Source organism: Protopterus annectens, chromosome 3.part1, assembly GCF_019279795.1.
Source record: "Protopterus annectens isolate FY-2018-M chromosome 3.part1, PAN1.0, whole genome shotgun sequence".
In the NCBI taxonomy this organism is placed as follows: Eukaryota; Metazoa; Chordata; order Ceratodontiformes; family Protopteridae; genus Protopterus; species Protopterus annectens.
Window position 1 is genome coordinate 362,749 of NC_056732.1, and position 19,576 is coordinate 382,324.

At 37.6% G+C, this 19,576-nt stretch overlaps 1 protein-coding gene across 7 annotated transcripts in view; it reads right to left on the minus strand.

Annotated features, from left to right (window-relative positions):
- Nucleotides 1-1,893: 1,893 nt before the first annotated feature.
- GLCCI1 (glucocorticoid induced 1) overlaps nucleotides 1,894-19,576 on the minus strand; it is a 1,677,723-nt gene continuing 1,660,040 nt past the window's right edge. For all 7 annotated transcript variants that reach the window (XM_044066485.1, XM_044066483.1, XM_044066481.1 and 4 more), the window contains one exon: nucleotides 1,894-3,087. In XM_044066485.1, coding sequence (XP_043922420.1) covers nucleotides 2,775-3,087 — 313 coding nt within the window. In that variant the 3' untranslated portion in view covers nucleotides 1,894-2,774. The remainder of the gene's footprint in view (nucleotides 3,088-19,576) is intronic.

Here is a 19,576-nt window from a genome sequence, read left to right on the forward strand (position 1 = left end):
AAGCAACTGCATGAACACTCCCATGTTATCAGTTTTTTTATAATTTTATTTATATTTTAAATAAAACACAGCAGCTTTATACTGAAAAATACAAAACATAAGCCACATATTGCATTAATTAAAGCAATACAGTGTGGCAAGTCATAAATACTGTAGCACATTGGCTAGAAAAAAAACAGTACGATTCATGTATGTACAAAAGTCCAAACAACCTTATAACCAATATTCCTGACAGACGTTCTACAGCCTGACGTTTGAAAAGATCAGTAGACACCTGGCAATCAACAAGACAGACTAGTAGTTTTTTTTAACATCTTGGTTTATATCCCTAAATATACTTTGAAAAACAAAGGAGTGGCTGGTCTTTGAACTTTAGATTCCCACAAGACCTATGAGTAATACAGATACTCATTACAGTCATATGTCTCACAAAAAAAATTCACATTAATATTTTCTACACAAAACCATAATCAGTGAAAAAAGATGAGATGCACTATCATTTTGACTCCCAGAAGCATTTATCTATATTTAGATACAAATAAAGACATATCAAAGCACAGTACTTATCATTTTAACCATTAACCATTACTGTACTTGCTTTTCACTTGATTTTTTTATGCGGCCCTATAACTTTTAACATTGAAGTTAGTGATTTTTTTCCTTGGGCTTAAATGTAACAGGGAACACAATACAGTATGAATGAAATGCCAATGCACAAAAGCAATTTTACATTCACAGGATAGCAGACAATTCTAGATCTGCAAAAGTGCACTTCTCATTTTATACAATGCATTTTGTAGGTTGTTTGATTATACTAGGACATAGCTTAGATTAGACTTTATCTGTTTCTTATCTTCTGGAGTTGGAGCATTTTTTTTCTTGGATAAAATAAACTGCACTGTGATAAAGGATTATTATATCCTTTTGAGGATGCAACAGAAAAAAAATGCCCTTCAGAATGAAAAGGGTTTGGAAGTTACCAAGTAATATAGTGTAACTGAGTTTATACAACTCCATATATTCCGTATGAATCCACTTCATTGTATGACATTCTAAAACAACAGAATTTGCTGCTCACACAAAGTACGGGAGTTTTCAGCTTTTTATGATTTTTGAGTAGGCCAGGCTTGTGTAATATAATATATTATTAATGAAAATTTAAAGTCGAACAACAGTTCATAATTTATTGCACTCTACAGTTAACGGCATTATATGTGATAACAGATATGCTGATAACATCCTTATAGTTAAAGATAAAACACTATTGCAGTTTTTTGATGAAAAAAAAATCACTACATGTTCAGCAAGTGGTATTACATTATTTGAGTATACTTTTAGATGAATATTATTCATAACTGATTCTGCTTGAATGAAACTGACAAAACAGATCATAACAGAAGCAAATGAAAAACAATTCTTATATGTTACTATAGTTTGGCTTGATATGTACGGCATACAAACAATCTTCTTTTAGTGTACAAAAATAAGTATTTATTCCATGTTACTTTTTCCTCAGATGATGTATCTGCATTTTTATAAGTCCAGTGTATTACTAATGCAGACAAAATAAAGCTCAGGTGCATAACTCATCAGTTATGATTTTACAAGTAATGTTAGAGAAACACCAAATATAAATCTTCATTAGCTTATGGTTATATGCCCAGAAAGAAAATGGAAAACCTGGAAGGTATTTTAACTTATATAAACAGGAAACATTACCATGTTCCATACAAAAAGAATGGTTTACATGTACAGTATAGTGAAAATTAGAAACTGACAGGAAACTAGAAATGCTACACAAACTGCAATACATGTTTATACTGCCTCCTTTCTCTCTCTGTCTATAAATATATATATATATATATATATATATATATATATATATATATATATATATATATATATATATATATACATATGTGTGTTTGTCTGATAACGGTGTAAATTTTCTAACCAAGAGAAGTGATGCGAGACATCACAGTTATGCTGGTTCTTTTCTTTCATCCGCCCATATCCAGGAATTTTCCTGAATCTGAATTCATTTTTATTCCAAGTGGAATGTACTGTGGAAAGATAAATGTACAAAACACACAAAGGCATTAACAGTGATGCTGTCTTTCGTTACCTAAGTAACCTTAAATATTCATATTCTAGTGTGTACATACATTCCAAATTACCTGAGTTTTAGACTTCAACAGAAGTACCTGAAGCTTGGCCATTGGGTGGGCACTGTGCAACCTGTTGCAGCAATTACTTTTGTTTTACTTTTTCTTTTATTTTTCTTTTTTGCATTATACGTACTGTATTAAAGAAGATAGACACATAAACACCTGGATAGTTTGTAAACATAAGCCTGAATAAGGTACAGTATTTTCCATAAGACACACAACACAGCAAGACATATTTTTTTTATATTTAGACAGGCAATGTTTTGTTACCAAACATACTTATTTATACTGTGGAAGATGAAATACTACACAGGACAGAATACTAATTTATTTGGTCAGACATACTAGACAATGAAATGCATAGTCTCCACTTAAAACACTTACTGATGGATGCAGTTTGCTAGCATTATTTGCTTCATATAAAGTTTCTGGTGATTAAGGATTTGTCCTGGAAAATATGGGTTTTAAATATGTTTAAAGTTCTTCCTCTCCTTTGTTCACAATATGTATTCCATGCAAGTGTGATCGTTGTACATCTGAGTTCGTTATTAAGGCAGAGGCCTGCTCTGCCCAACAGTAAGTAACCTCATGGTTCTAGGCTAAAGGCTACTCTTCGTGAAGAACATTCTGGTGCAGCAGTTGTGTTGGTTGGTAGATTAGGACATCAGGAGAGTCGCCGGTGCTGGTGCTAAGTGACAGAGAGACCTGAGATGAAAGCTGCTCAAGAAGCATGCTACTCAGTCCTGTGCTTTGACTGATATTTGACCCAGAGTTTGAAGAATTTTTTAGAGTCAGGTCTGCAGAGGGTAACAGAGATCCCGGAAACTTCACTGGACAGAAAGCTTTTCCTGTAGGGTTGAAATTAACCTTGTTTTTATCAGGACATGAAAACATAGGGGCTGAAATAGGCTGGCGTGTCCTACAATGAAAAAGTGATTATTAATAATAATAATAATAATAATAATAATAATAATCTGAACACAAAAAACATCCTAATATTTGTAATAGTGTATTTGCAATTTTCAGTACTTAGACCCCCCCCCTAAAAAAAGCAGTCCTATAATTTCCATGAAATAAGTGAATTCTCAGTATTACAAGCTGTGACTATAGCTACTAAGAACAAAATAAAAATGTTCTCAACAAATAAAATAATACAGCTATCTTTTTTTTCTAACTACTGGTGGACTGCATAAACAGACATGTCTTTAAGTTAACATGTTCATAGGCACATACTGGGCTGTTGACCTATGAGGATCTTTAGCAGCCTAGCCCTGCATTCCCATGAAGTTTTAACCCTTGTAATTTAAGCACAAACAAGAGCCAGTTAGAACATTTACATGGCATCCCTACCCATAACAGACAAGGGTGCTAAACCAAGCCTGAATTTGTTGTTTCTCATCCATTCGTCTAGATGACGTTTGAATAGAGTACAGGAAAATTATATCACCCTTGAACCCGCAAACCTTGGCTTAAGGGACCAATGCCTTATCCATTAAGCCATGGGACACTAACAATGTCTTTTTCTCAAACCAGGCATTGATATTCACCCCAAACCCAGTCCAACTGATTACCCTTCAGCGTAAGAACATCAGCAAGTGCAGACAACAATACCTGTACCACTCACACCTGTACAAACACTTAACAAATCCTAATGGCCTTCTACATCTGCTACATTAACATTAGAAGTATCTGTAAGAAAATTCATGAGGTCCATGCCTGATTAGATCAGCACTTACCTGATATAATGTTGGTAAATGAAACCTGGCTAAAACCTGAGATAAAAGATGATGAAGTCTCTCCCCCAGGCTGTAACATGCTTAGAACATAAAGTTTAAACAAAAAAATCAGGTTGAGTAGCAAACTGTCTCTCTTCCCCTCAGCTTCCCACCACTCCTACTGATAGCATCATCATATCTGAAATCAAACTCAGCAATAAATAAAAGTCTAATCATAGCAGGCATCTTACATACCACCTGGAAACAATATATCCACTTTAGAAGAATTTTTCTTAACTGGTTCTCAACCAACATCCCACATGAGACAATTGTTATGGGAGATGTAAACAGACTGGCTTCTCACAAACTCCTCCACCCTCCTGCATCTCTATGGCTTTACACCCCTAATCACTGTACCTACAAGGTACAACAAAAATTCAAAATGGGGATCTAACCTGAGCTTGATCCTGTCCTCGTCCCATAACAAAACTGCATTCAGGGGTAGCTTCCCTAATGCTTCCCATGATCATCACCCCATATTTGCAATTTGTCACCCCATACACACAAAAAATCACATTACCCTAGTAAGAAAGCTCTCCAAATTCCCTACAGAACACTTCAATAATATCATCAAATAAAAACAACTGGAATTCTCTCAAAACTCTCCCCTTAGATGAAACAGTCTCAGTTCAAATAGATTTTTCTGTGCATTCTAGAGGAACAAGCCCCTCAGAGTAATGTCCAATATTGCACCATGGCTGTTCAGAGAAACTAAATAACTTATGAAGGGGCGCAAGAGAGCGAGAGAGAGAGAGAGACAGAGAAAAAGAGAGAGGGAATGTTTGGAATATCTGGATACATAATAAGTCCACTACCAAAGTACAAAACTATAAATGCCTTAGAAAATAAGCAAAAATAAAAATCCAAAACTATAAATGCCTTAGAAAACAAATAAAAATAAACTTAGACAAAAAAAATGCAACTGTACTGCTTTAAAGAGACACCCACCAGCAAACCCAAAAACAAATTGTTAAACTCCAGTCAACCCACCCCATACTCATGTAACCAAAATGAAAGCATTATCATACACTTCAATAGACACATCCTTCAAACAGTTACTTCCTTAATACAGAAATATGATAGTCTCCCTTTTACATGTTCTCACATCTGAATAACGTGGAAACTTACTTCATCTTCCAGCTAGTCCCTCTTTCTACAATAAAAAAGCACTTTCCTCATTTAACCCCCCACCATCTCACTCCAATAAACTACCTACAGAACACATGAGAATGACCACTGGTATACTGACTTACCAAGTTTCAATACTCATAACCGACTCAAAGAAAACTATGTTCCAGACAACTGGAAAAAATCCTATATTTAGGGTGGGAGGTTGGTGTAATGGTTAAAATGTTTACCTTGCAGACACAAGGTGCAAGGTTTGATTCTTACATGGGGTAATTGGCCAGGCTTAAAATAGCCCACGAGGGCAGTTAGCCTAATACTAATCTATGAACTAATCTAATCTATGCACAGTGGAGATAAATCTATGGACTTGTATATCAAATTTTTTTGAAAAATGCATCCACAAACCATTCCTTAAACAACTCCTAGACAGTAACTTATTCCACCCTTACTGGCATGGTTTCTGCTCCAACCACAGTACCACAACAGCCATACTCAGCTTCACCAGAACATTTCAATCGAAATGAAAGTAAACTTGTTTGTTTTTTCTTCCTGGATCTATCCAAAGCCTTCAGCACTGTCTCACTCTATGCTAATTTGCAAACTATATTTTGGTCTCAATGAATTATCCCTCACTTTGTTCAGCAACTACTTATCTAACAGGGAACAACCTGTCAAATGGAAAACCTCCCCCTCTAGTTTCTTATCTGTATCCATAGGTATGCCAAAAGGGACAATCCTTTGTCCTCTTTTGTTCAACATTTTTATTAATGACCTACACACTACTGCCAACCAAGCTTTTTTTAGTCTAATATGCTGGGAATCTACCTTAGTAGCTCAATCCTAGCATAAACTATAACCGTAAATGTGAACAAATACCTATTCATACCTTATACCTACTTACCCCCATCTTTACTCACTTCCTTACTTCAATCAGTTTCTTTCCACTGACAATCTGTCTGAATATGCCATAACCCTGTTTTTTTCTCTCACCTAATATTACAATGCCTGTTTGCATTACACTAACCTATCTTTAATTTCTCTAACTGGCTAAAATTTCTCTTAATATTAAATCATTGTCATATACACTGCATCTATTCTTAACTAGGTCTATATTACAAGATCGAATGTTTAGGTGATCGAACACCTAAACATCGAACTTGTAATATTGAACCTAAAAATGTCAAACGTTGCAGGGAAAGACGTCTGTTGGCCACGGAAATAAAAAAAATAACTTTACACCCAACACACCCCCAACTAAATATACCAACTCCGAGATCGCTCTACAGTAGACAAAATGACAAAATCCAGCGAATGACCACGGGAAATCTTTCCCTGCGTTAAATTGTCCGTTCGCCGTTTTTTGCTTTCGATATTACAAGTTCGATGTTTAGGTGTTCGATCACCTAAACATTTGATCTTGTAATATAGACACTCTTAACCAATGTTTTCACATTATGTGTAATTTGATATAATTCTTTAAACTGTAGATTTTGTACTGTTTTTATTGCATTATTTCTGAATACTGTAAACGTATTGTTCTTAAAATGTTTTTTAATACTTTGGAATACTTCTCCCCCAGCCCCTGCTGAAAATGGGTTCCTACCCAGTTGGACTTGACCAATAATCAAATAAATAAATAAACAGTAATCTGCTCAGTTTATTCCTTATCACAGTTAAAGCATCTCACTCAAGAATCTTTTTCCTCCACCAAAGCCTGGCTACAAAGCTCTCATCTACTGCTTAATCATAGCAAAAGTAAATTCATTTACTTCACCCCTAAAAATCCCTTTAGAACATATATCCTCCTTTACAATTAAATCAGCTAAAAATTGAATTAGTATTTCACACAAAGTTATTTGGTGAAATAATATGACCAGCTGAAATTTAGTCAATACATACAACAGAGTGCAAAAAACACTCATCAAAAGCTTGTCTCCCTCTGTAGGGCAGAACCCTCCATCACTGACACAACCAGAAAAAAAACAGCATCTGCATATTTTCTTCCATCTCTTTTCTTTATACCTCTCCAATACTTAATCAATCTACAAACATGCCAAAAAGCAAGCTGGAACAATGCTACAATAAGATTGTCAAATTTTCAACCAACGTACCATACATATCACAGTACTGCCTCACTCAAAAACCTCAGCGGGTTAAAAATCAACAACCATGTGTCACACACACAATTACTGACCCCTCCCAACTTTATCTACAAACTATCAAACTGACCTGCTCTGGGTAAAACTATTTAACATTACTCGAACTAGAACCTCCAGTTAGCAGATAAACTCCTACATGTAGCTAAATCTAATAACAGTGCAGGTGTCTCCATATATTCATCATATGTCCTTAACTAAGGAACTCCCTACCTCTATCTGTAAAACTATCACTGAGCCTAAAATATTTGAGAATACAACTAAAAATCCCACTTCATTACTTCCTGGCTATGTTCCTGCCAGGATTACAAGAAAAAGAAGCTGCATTATTTCATAACTGTATCTGCTATCGTTTGACAAATTGCACGTTTGTGATTAATAATACATTTGTTGTATGATGCTACATAAATAATGTATTCATTCTATTTCTCCTTCGTCACCCACCATATATGTATTGTGCCATGATCACGGTAATTATTGCTATATCATCTCTGGAAACGACTCTTGATTCAAAGACTTACTGTAACTTTCACTGTTAAATTTATCAGTTTACTTTCTATATTTGCTTAAAACATGTTTTTTTTTTCAATTTTACATTTTTGAAGCTTTTCTCAACACGTTTCTGCTGAAGAGGTGCTCTAGCCCAGCCAGACAAACACAGCAAACAGAGAAATAAATAAATACAAATAAATGTCTGATAACCTGCAGCAGGAACATCAGACAAACTATCCTAACCTTCTGCTAATGTAGTAGCAGGTTAACTGCTGACAAGATTTCACACATGAGTAAAATCCTGAATCCACATGGACTATTCTGCACTTAACAGAAATGGCTGTAGGAAGCCACTGAAACAAAGAAGCTAAAGAAAGGCTAGAAATAAGCATCTCTACACTAGAAGCTAGTATCTCTGGACCATTTACGATATTCTCATTATACAGCACAATTCTTTAGGTTGCTATTAGCACCCTGGCAACATCTTAACATAATTGTCATGATGTTATTGGTAGTCAGAGACATTATCCCATATATATATATATATATATATATATATATATATATATATATATATATAGACATACATTTTCAGCAAATATACATTTAATTCAAGTTTCCTCTTTAACCAGCTGCACTCCAGAACAGTGCAAAACAGCTTATATTGCTGTGTATTAACCCCCCCCCCCAAAAGAAAAATGGAGACCAGGACTTGGTGAAAACATATATTCACAAAAGGAAGGCAGGTAACATATATCTGGAAATTAATGAATTTGTTTGGAAAACCTTCAGTGAAATTAGTGTTTTGTCTTATCCACAATCCTTGGGATTCAGAAACGATACAAAATGAAAGATAAAATCAAGTGACTTGCATGATTAGCAGTGTCATGCAGGGTGGTAGTGGGATGATTCAGAGACACACACAGCATTTTTACGCAAGGCTGCAAAATATCACATCCAAAACAGTATGCAAATGACAGTATAATGAAATGGAATTGAGCAACATTATGACAATACGGATAAAGTTAAATACAAATGAAGGTAAACAACATGGAGGAGTGATTCAGAAAAGTATAAAATTGTGCCAAGAGCAGCCACTGCCAATGTAGCTGCATGCCATAAAATTACAGAGATCAGAGATGGAAACTGTGCTAAAGTGTTAGGGGGTTGCAGCAGAAATGCATATGTTTGAGCCCATCCTCTCTGCCAGTAGCCAAGAAGATGCATATTGTTGCTCTCCATGTCATAGAAGGATCTGACTGTTCTAATATTTCATCCTATCCATGACACAGAAATTGTGATTACTACTGTGTAGATACAGATACCATGCAGGAGATGGTACAGATGTGTCACCATCGTTTGCAGTCTCAAGGGAGAAAGAGAATTCCCATTCTTGTGGATAATTAGGTATGTGTAGTGCTAAGAAATCACCAGCATGCTTGTTCACTCCCTGCCAAATTCACTAATAACCACAAAACTAACAGAAGGAAATGGCATACATGCACATCCACATCACTGGATCCACCCAACTTGTGATTCTGATAAAGTCTGTGTACTTGTAGGGCAAAAGGACAGATTGGGTGTTAGCAGAGTGGTTAAGGTATTTGCCTTATGGATGAGAGGTGCAGGGCTTGATTCTCACTAAGGTAAAGTTGCTAGCCTTAAAACAGCTCACAAGGGCGGTTAGCCTAGTACTTACCTATGAACTTAAAATGTATTTAATTTCAATTTGGTAGTTGACATTTCATACCATCCTTGCTGCAGGGAGCTTCCACCAACCAACTAGGAACATGGTGGGTATATCCCTGACATCTGCCTGGACATGGTGGGTATATCTCTGGCATCTGCCTAATGGACACTACACCAGTTTCTCTCATGCTACAGTACATGCAGCAGCATATGTGGTTTCCAGATACCGCAGAGGAGAGAAACAACAGTATGTGTGGACATTCTATAAAACAGCCTGGCTCCCTGAGGTAGTTGATACCCTTGGCTGCACCAATTGCCATCAATGGCTCAATTTGGAAACAGGGACAGCAATAATTCAACCTGAAGGAATTTCATTATATTAACTGACAGGTGGTCTCCAATGCACAGAGTATAATATTCAATGCGTCAGTACACATTGGCTTCTGTGCAACTTATATCAGCAATTTAAAGGTGGTTTCTCTCAGGCACATCTTAGTGGTGATGTCAGAAATGTTATGGAGTCATGCCTAATGATGCCCATATGAAACACACAGAGTATGGCATAGAATGCTTACAACACTGCATTATCACAGACCCAAAACATCAGTGAATGTTTGTCAGACTTATGAAGGGTCACTTTTGCTGTTTAGACATCCCTGGTGGGACAATGCACTAAGCTTCAGAAATATGCAGCAAGACATTTGTTATGTATGCAGTGTTACACAACATGTTGGTATGCAAACAGATACAGCATGGTACTGGCATCAGAAAAGGGAATATGCCAGAGTCAGCAACAGAGAAGGTGCATGGAGAGGAGTATGTGGGGGACTCGGCTGCAGGGGATGACAATGCAAATTAAAGAAGGGTGTTGTACGCTAAAATGGCTACGATGCAGCGTCTCATTTGCAACTATAGGCCAGATTAGACATAACAAAGAATAATGGTACATGCAATGGAACAGTCATGTCATGTTATACCATGCACTGACTAGCTATGTTGTGCATCACAAACAAGCTACCCCAGTGAATGAATACTGAGGGAAGGGCACAGTTCTAATCACATGCACAGGTTTGGAGGACCACAGTGGCAGAGGTTAGTAACTGACATGTGATGAGGTGGGTCTAGTGTTGTGGTTGCGTGTATGTATGTCATGGCCTGGTTTATGTGCTGAAGGGGGCAATGTCTCCAGAGTGGGATAATTATGCTGAGGTGGGTGTGGGTTGATCAGATGGCATGTTGGTGGACACAGGCCCTGCAGAAGTTGCTGCACTTTAAGTGTTTCTCTGTGACAGGTCCAGGGTGTTCTCAGTAGGAATGTGCACTGACTTTGCATGTCCCTGTCCAAGGGGGTGTTACCTCTGAGGAATGTCTGTGGCATAATCTGCAGCTGGCACAGGGGATGGTGTGGTCTTTGAGTGGGAAAAGTGAGCCGTATCATAAGGGGTTTCAGCATGTAAACCCTGTCTGTGTGTGCATCTACAGTAGGCTACAGTGCCCAGGCCAGTGGAAGTGTACATGTAGGAGGTGGTGCGACATGATTTAAACCACCCCGCTTGTGGTGAAGCAGGATTGCCCACAAGAATGGCAATGCAACATCACCTAGCCCATGTAATACACTGATCAGCTCTGCAATGGCTGCAGTGTCATCTGCCTGTGCCTGCACAACAACTGTGTAACAGCTATAAAAAAACTAATCTCATCTGTGGGGTGTGAATCAAGACACTGCAGCCACTGATACACTGACCCCTACCCCTACTTCCATCCCCTATGTTCATGGGAGCTGCTAACACCAAATGTCTTGGGTGGAGGAGATGAGTCTGCATCCTGTGCTGTTGTGTCAGACAATTCCTGTCCTACTATGGTCACATGTGACTGAGGTGTATGTTGTACATGCAATGGAACTGTGTATTTGTCTACGTTCCAGCGATCTGGGTCCTGCCCACTCCGTTTGCCCTTTACTTTGCTTGGGCTCACTTCGCTCCCCATACCCTACCCCATTCCCACCCACTCCCATCTCAACTGCATTTGTTCTCACCTTAACTCCATCCCCTCATTAACTCCCATCCAATCACTGTCCTTTCCATACACCTGCACATTGATTTGTAACACGTGTTTATCCTACTACCAGTCATACATCCCAACTTAATAAACATCTAACTCCACATCAACTAACCTATAACTCTACACCACTATAACCCACCATAGCAAAATGCCACCTATACATAAACTGACACCATTCAGCCTTCTATTACCCTTAACCCTACTACTACAACTTACCCAACTACAAATTAACAATGTCTACCATAAAGCTACATCCACAACCTCTGCTCAAAACTACCTCTCAGTACCTTCTCTAACATATCATCTAACCTATACACAACAGACAACATTTTCTGCTTTAAACTAAAAATCCTCCCCCTAAATGATAACGTTAACATAAAACATACCACCTACCTTTGCCATAACATAAAAAAGAAACAAGAACCCACTACCGTCCTACTTAAATACTCCAAACTAACCTTAAGTGGGGATATCCATCCCAATCCAGGTCCCGCTTCCTCATCTTCCAACTTAAATAGCTCCTACAACTCTCTAAATCTAACCACAATTAACTTGCAAAGTATTCGAAACAAAATATCTGACTTCCATGCCAGGCTAACACATAACAAGCCCGACATTATTGCTGCTACAGAAACATGGCTAAAACCATACATCAAAAGCTCAGAATTCCTTCCTCCTGGCTTTGCATGCCTGTGCACAGATAGGCCCCATAAAAAAGGTACTGCAGTAGCACTGATCTATCCCAACACCTTCAATATTGTCTCATACAACACATCCATACCTAACTTCTCTACAGCAGAAATCTTAACAGCCTTCCTGAAAATTAATGACAGCAAAAACCTCTGTATCATTGTCCTGTACATTCCCCCTGGCAATAATATTGCCATACTAGAGAAAATCCTAGCTTGGACATCCAACAACATAACTACAGAAACAATAAATATTGGCGGTGTTAATATTAATTGGTTAGATCTCTCACAGCAACACTCCTCCACAAACATCAACCTATATTACTACAGCCAGCTAATCACTGATATTTCCAGACTCAGCAAAAACAACAGCTGTGGGACAATCTTAGATTGGATCATGGTCTCTGACCCCAGTAAAATCACCACTGCAGGTACTCTCCCAAACACTATCAGTGATCACTTACCTGTCTTTATAATATGTAAAACCACAACAACATTAAACATACATCACTACAGAAACACTAGGGACTTATCACATTTTCCCCCTACAATCTTAAACAATTACATTTTTCCCCTAAAACCTTTAACAATCCTTTAAACAGCATTAACTGGGATCCCTTCAAAATACTCACTCAAGACGAAGCAGTAGAATTTCTTAACTCTACATTCCTTAACATCTTAAATAGCCTCGCACCTCCCCAGCTAAAACGTGTAAACTCTAGTCATGCCCCATGACTCACTAGACAACCAAACAGAACATGACCGCCAGAGACAAATCCTGGAAGCTTTGGCAAAAGCACAAAAAAAAAGCTCTGACCTCATAACTTACTGACACCTTTGCAACCAAGTTAAGTCCCTAGTTATTAAGGATAAAAAAGAATAGTATCATACTTTATAAAACCAGCACAAACAAAACCCAAAACACTTCTGGAGCTCAGTCAACAGCCTGCTAAACCCAGGGTTAAACAATAATCCCTGTCCAAATCCAGAAAAAAAACATTGAAATAGCCACACTCTTCAAACACATATTTTACAAATGTCATACCCAATCTCACCACCAACTTCCCTCAAAATCATCCCAACCCATCAGACCCTTCAACTACAATTACCTCCTCTCCCCACTCACATAACTTCTCTCTAGCACCTATCCTTACTGCCACTGTAAGGAAACTACTTCTGAAATTAAAACCATGCACTATTGCCCATGACAACCTGCCCCAGAATTCCTTCAAAAAGCAGCAAATTTCATTGCCTACCCTGTCAATGTACTTCTTAACAGGTTCATTCAAGAGTCATATGTTCCCATCATTTGGAAAAAAAACATTTATTTTCCCACTGCACAAAGGTGGAAGCAACACAGACAACTCAAACTTTTGACTCATTGCCATACTCTCTCCTATTGCAAAGATCCTCAAAAAATGTATTCATGGACAATTCCTTAACTATCTACTTGATAATAACCTACTGTCAGCAACCCAGTATGGTTTTAGATCTGGACGTAGCACCACTACAACTCTTATAGCCTTCTGTGACTCTGTCAATTAGGCTCGATGTGCCGGGAAACTTGTCTCCTCTCTTTTTCTCGATCTTTCCAAAGCCTTTGATACTATCTCCCACCCTCTTCGTCTTAAAGAATTACCCAACTTAAGAATCTCTCCCTCTATCTTACACTGGTTTTCTAACTACCTCACAGACAGGCAATAAGCTACTAAGTGACAACATTCTTTCTCTCCTTTCCTTAACACCACTAACGGTGTTCCCCAAGGATCCATCTTAGGACCTCTGCTATTCAACATTTTCATTAATGACTTCCACTCTACTCTTACTCAAAGCAAAGTCATCCAATATGCAGATGATTTTGCTACAATTTGCACTGCCAATTATCCACATGAACTCCTGAAACTTATCAAGTCAGCCCTCTTTCTCCACCAAAAAATGGATGGCTAACAACCACCTTGCCTTAAACCCTAAGAAAACGAAACTTATGCTATTCACCCCTAAGAAGACCATTACTATAAAGAAAGACTCTTTCTCTATTCTCTCCTAAGATAACACTACCATCGAGGTTGGCACACACACTAAACTTCTAGGTGTCACCATTGGTGAACATCTAATTTTCGACATGCATATTCACAACATTAGAAAAGCACACCAGGAACTGGGCATGCTATACTGACAAAAAACATTCCTCAGTTACTTCTCAAAACTAGCCTTTGCCTCTCCTTCCTACTCCCATCTCTGCCTTACAGAGCTCCTCTCTTTGCCAACCTACAGGACAGTCTTAAATCCAAACTAGACTCATGCTATACCAAAACTGCAAAGTTTGTCATTAGGACAGCACAGTGTTGCAGCAGTAGCATTGTCACCTCACAGCAAGAGGTTCTCAGGTTCAATTCTCGGCTGGGGTGCCTTCTATGCGGAGTCTGCATGTCCTCCCTGAGTTTGTGTGTATTTCCTCCAGGTGCTCTGGTTTCCTCTTGTGTTTCAAAGACATGCATATGCAGCGTTTCTCCTCAGGCCTCTGCTGAAAATTGGCTTCATTCCAAGTCGGACTTTCCCAGTAAGCAAATGTTAAATAAATAAATATAAAATAATGGATGAGACTTATCTCACCACTGTGCCTCCCTTCAATTACTAAACTGGCTAGAACTTCCTCATCATATTACATATATACAACTAACAACTCCCCACAAACTATTATTCAACCCATCCAGCTGGCCTGCCCTTTCTTCTCTGTTTACACTATACCACTCTAATAGACTTCTCCGCTCTGAAAAGCAAATGCTCTTGCAAGTAGAAAAACCTAACCTCTTCACTAGTCAAATGCTCTACTCCCTTTCCACTGCTAGACTATGAAACTCTTTCCCAGCTTCACTTAGATCTGCCAGCAATGCATCTTTCTTCAAAAAATCTTTGAGACAACATCTTTCCTCCCAGTGGCTATGCTCATGTGCTAGTTCCTTGCAACCTATAACCTGACATTGTCTCTCTCTTAGTACTACTCCCACCCTTCCTACCTCCATCCTATATTACCTTCTAAAACTTCACCTTTATCCCTGGATGATAATCTACTGCTGTACCTATGTATACATGTACTGTCAGTCGCCAGATTTATGTACACCTACATTGCCTTCTTTCTTTGTCAAAAAAAATTGCCTACTGTTCAAAAAATTGTTGTATTTGTCAATTGAGTTTTTATCAAAATGTATGTAGTGTATGAATAATTGTGGAGCTTTTCTCCCTGGGCTTCCACTGAAAATGGGTACTTTTTGACCCAGTGGACCTTCCTAGTTAACAAATTCAAATAAATAAATAAATGACCACCATGGTACCCATGCCTTAGAGTTTTTTTTCTTTTGGAGTCACCCTGGTCTGTAAACGTGAATATACACATATGGTAAATAACTGGTCAGTGATATCTATAAAACTCAAAGTATGATACCACGACCCATAGTCCATAGGGAGAACATCTGACCCACCCAAGAGCACAGGCTACCTCAACAGGTCCATGTCACTTGGCAGCTGTCTTTAGCTTGTCACAAGTCTGCCTCTACCACATCTTGCTGTGTAATATGTACCTATAAACCCTGCTATGGCAGTGTGACTAGATGCCACTGCATCTGTATATGTGGTCTGTGTAGCATGATCTCCATGCATCACATGTCTGGCCTCCACCACACATGGATGGCTACAGCTGTGACCCTTGTACCTGTCTGCCTTTTGATGTCCCCCTACACTCACCAAGACAAGTTTCAATTAAATAACAGGTAAGGTAACAGTATAGCCACTTTCTACTGGTGTGTGCTCCACGGCCTTTTGTTCAGCACAACAGAAGGTTGAGGACCACTAGAAGCCATTCCTAACTATGTCACTATCAACCAGTGTGATAGGCCCCACATAGAAATGTACATAAGCATGTAAGTAAGCTAGTTCTGCCCCTGCCCTAGCACAACACATTGCATATTTACAAATCCTCAGTCAATAAAACTACCTTTGGAATTTCCCAATATTTCTCATGCAACAGAGAGGCACATTCTGAAATTGAATTTCCACCAACAGCATAGAGACATGGATTTCCAAGATGGCTGCACACTGATCAACAGCTTCATTTCAGCTCTCCCATTGTGAACAAAAGAAATTGAGAAATAAAAGCCAATTATATTATCAGCTTGAGTAAAATTCCATTACTGGTTATTAAGTACACTGCTTGGGGATGCTAGGAAAGAAGAAAATTAGAGAACTTGAAAGAAAATCAACCAGAAAAGTGAAGCGGAGAAAACATTAACTGGGAAGAATCTTGCAGCTGTTCAACAAAAAGCAGCTCAAATTTCAGCTTTGCTATAAGAGACAGCTTCTAGTAATTTAGAGGAAAAATACATCAAATATACTCAGAGGTGATTAAACTAAATGAAACACTGAAGGAGTGTATCAACACAAATAAAAGGCTGGAAAAATAGAAGAAGCTTTATCTAGCTGTTCAGATAAAAATGGAAAAATCAGAGGCTGAAATGAAAAAAGGCTGACTGAGTATGATACTTCTCAAGAAGAGCTGTTTAAAAAATGGTAGAGTTAGAAGACACAGAGTGGAGAGAAAACTTGAGATGTTCTGCTGTATCAGAGAAACTGGAAGGAACAAACTGTATTAATTTTATGAAAGCATAAATAAGCAACCGGACTGGTATTCTACAGCAGAACGTGAAAATTGACAGGGCAAATTGAGTGTATGCTCCAAACTTGGCCTTGAGAAAGCAGCCAAGACTTGTATTAGTAAAGATGCAATCATATCAGCAGAAAGTGTTGATCTTGGCAAAACTGTGTCAGAAGGGAAAACTATTAAAAATCTGAAGACACCAGAGTGGTTTTGAAAAATGATTATTCACTGAACACCAGGCATAAGAGAAGCAAATTGATCCAAGAAATCAGAATGTTGAAAGGCAGGTGTAAGACTCAAGCTGCTTTATCCAGCTATCTTCAGAATTTTTCCCAAAGGGTCAAAGATATTTTTTATGCAGAGCAGACTAAGGAGGAATGATGATGTTTATACAACAAAAAGTGAGCCATCAAACAGAAGGGGATTCTATTTCTCATTCGTCTGACAATAAAACTCAGACTGTGCCAGTGAAACATTTTCCAGTGTTCCAAAGGAAAATGCTTGAGTGAAAGAGGGAGGGTAAAAAGCACAGGAGCTGACTAGAAGAATTAGAAATACCTTGAACTTGAACCAGAGTATGAGGTTGGGAGATGGAGATAAACAGTAAGAAGACCAGCAAGACTGAAATTATTGAACAAATGGGAGATTATAAAGCAGCAATCACATTTGTGAACTATGGCTTTGCAAGAAAAGGTTGCTGAGGAGGACTGGACTTTTCATGACTTTCTTAAACTTGTGGGGGCAATGTGAAGCATATGCCCCACTTTATGTCATTATTGTTTAGAAGGACACTAAAAGAGAAAAAAAATTGTAAGTAAAATAAATTTTGTTCCTGTTAGTATCTGTATAGAAAATTCACAATATAAATCACAATTTATATATAGTAAAGCAATTTTGTGTAGTCAGTGTATTTTAAATGTGGGATAGCCTTTCCAGGGATTGCTGTATGTGTTAGAAATTTAAAGTAAACAAGTACTTTTTTTGCTGTAATAAATATAGGATTTACAGTACAACAAAAGATGAAAGGCTGGACAAAAGCAAATTTAATGTTAATATGCTGTGATAGTGGGCTGCTGGGGTGGGGGTGGAATGTAAAAGTGCACAGATTATATTATGCATGGAAATGAAATATTTTCTCTTATTTTTACAGGAGTGTGCATTAATGCCCTTGGCTTAAGCTATGGGCAGGTGTTTTTGTAAGCAATGAGGCTTGAAAAATAAGAAAAAAATAATAAAAAACATGACAAATGCTAAGTTTTTACACCTGCAAAAGATATTAGCTTATTTTATTTTCCATTACCAAATGGTCAGTGGGAGTCAAGAAGTCTGCAGCTGAAGGCAGTTGTACATTTTGTTCTGAGTGAAATTTACAAAGATTCATTGCTGACAACTTTTACATTGAAACACGTTCTTTGAGGTGCAACCAATTAATCTTGAATGTTCTAAGCATTCTTTGTTGAGGGAAATGCAAAATGTAAAGGTACAATAGCAAGCAATTCAGTGAAAAATAAAGTATGAAATTATGGGAACTGAATAAGAGACAACAGTTTCCCTAGCCTCCTTAATACTTTAATGCATTTAATAGAACAGTGTATAATTTAGTTTTATTTAAAGACAGTTCAGTTTTTCTTAGGAGAAAAAGGTAATGCTTTCTGAAAGCATATAACCTGTTTTTCACAACTGGGAGGGAATTAGACATAAAAGAAAATACTGTAATATCTGTGAGTGGGAACAAAGGCTGTAACATGCACTTTAATATGAATAACCTTAATTTTAGGTTAGGTAATGCCTGTGGGTGAAGCTGTCAATTTGAGGCAATAGTTCCAAATTTAGAGAGTTATACTTATTTTTTTGAAGATGTACATAGTTTTGTATAGTTGTTCTAAGTTAATAGGGGATGGGGTGTTCTCCAAATTTAGTTTTTTTGTTTGAGGGTTTTAATTAAAACAAAAAAGTACTGAAAATGTGGCATAAATTCAAACAGAGATGAGAAGAAACAACTATATAAAAGATCAGCCTGTCACACATTAGTGTATGCATGTTACACGAAAGATGGAAATACAAACTCAAAACCTGTCATGTAAAAGAGGTGAAAAAAAAAGTTTTTATCACAGTGGCCACACTATCCATATTATTTTGGACTACATGTAAATGGCTTTAACAATGTAGACAAAAAGAAAAAGAATATTGAATTATATCAAGAAATGCAGATTGCAAACAGCAATGCTGGGGGACCACATTTGGAAAGAAATGAGCATGTGAATTTAACCAAGGAAAGACTTCATGATGGATATTCAGCACAATATCAAGGAGAAAGGAAAAGGGGAGTACTCCTGCTAGAGGGGCTTCAATAGTGATAAAAGAGGGAAAAAGACAATAATGGTAGATTTGTGATAGTAGGGGACTATTGGCAAGGGAGGATGATTACAATGGCATGTATTTATATTCCATTAAAAGCATCTGTTAAGGGACTTAACAAAATTTGGGGAGAAATAATCAACTTGCAGCAGGGAATATTACTTACAGGTGGGGCCTAGAACTTGAATTGCAACAGTAAGGGCATATCAGGGGACCTAGAAGGGAGAGTATAACAAAAGAGGGTAGATTTCTGAAGAAATATATACACATATTTGGTATGGGAAATATGAATTAAGTAGCAGGAATTCAGACTGAATTTACATATTGTGACGATTGGGTAGAGATGGGCGTAGACTGCCAGCCTAGTCAAATAGAATTTGATACATAACTCTATCAACTGTATAAATAA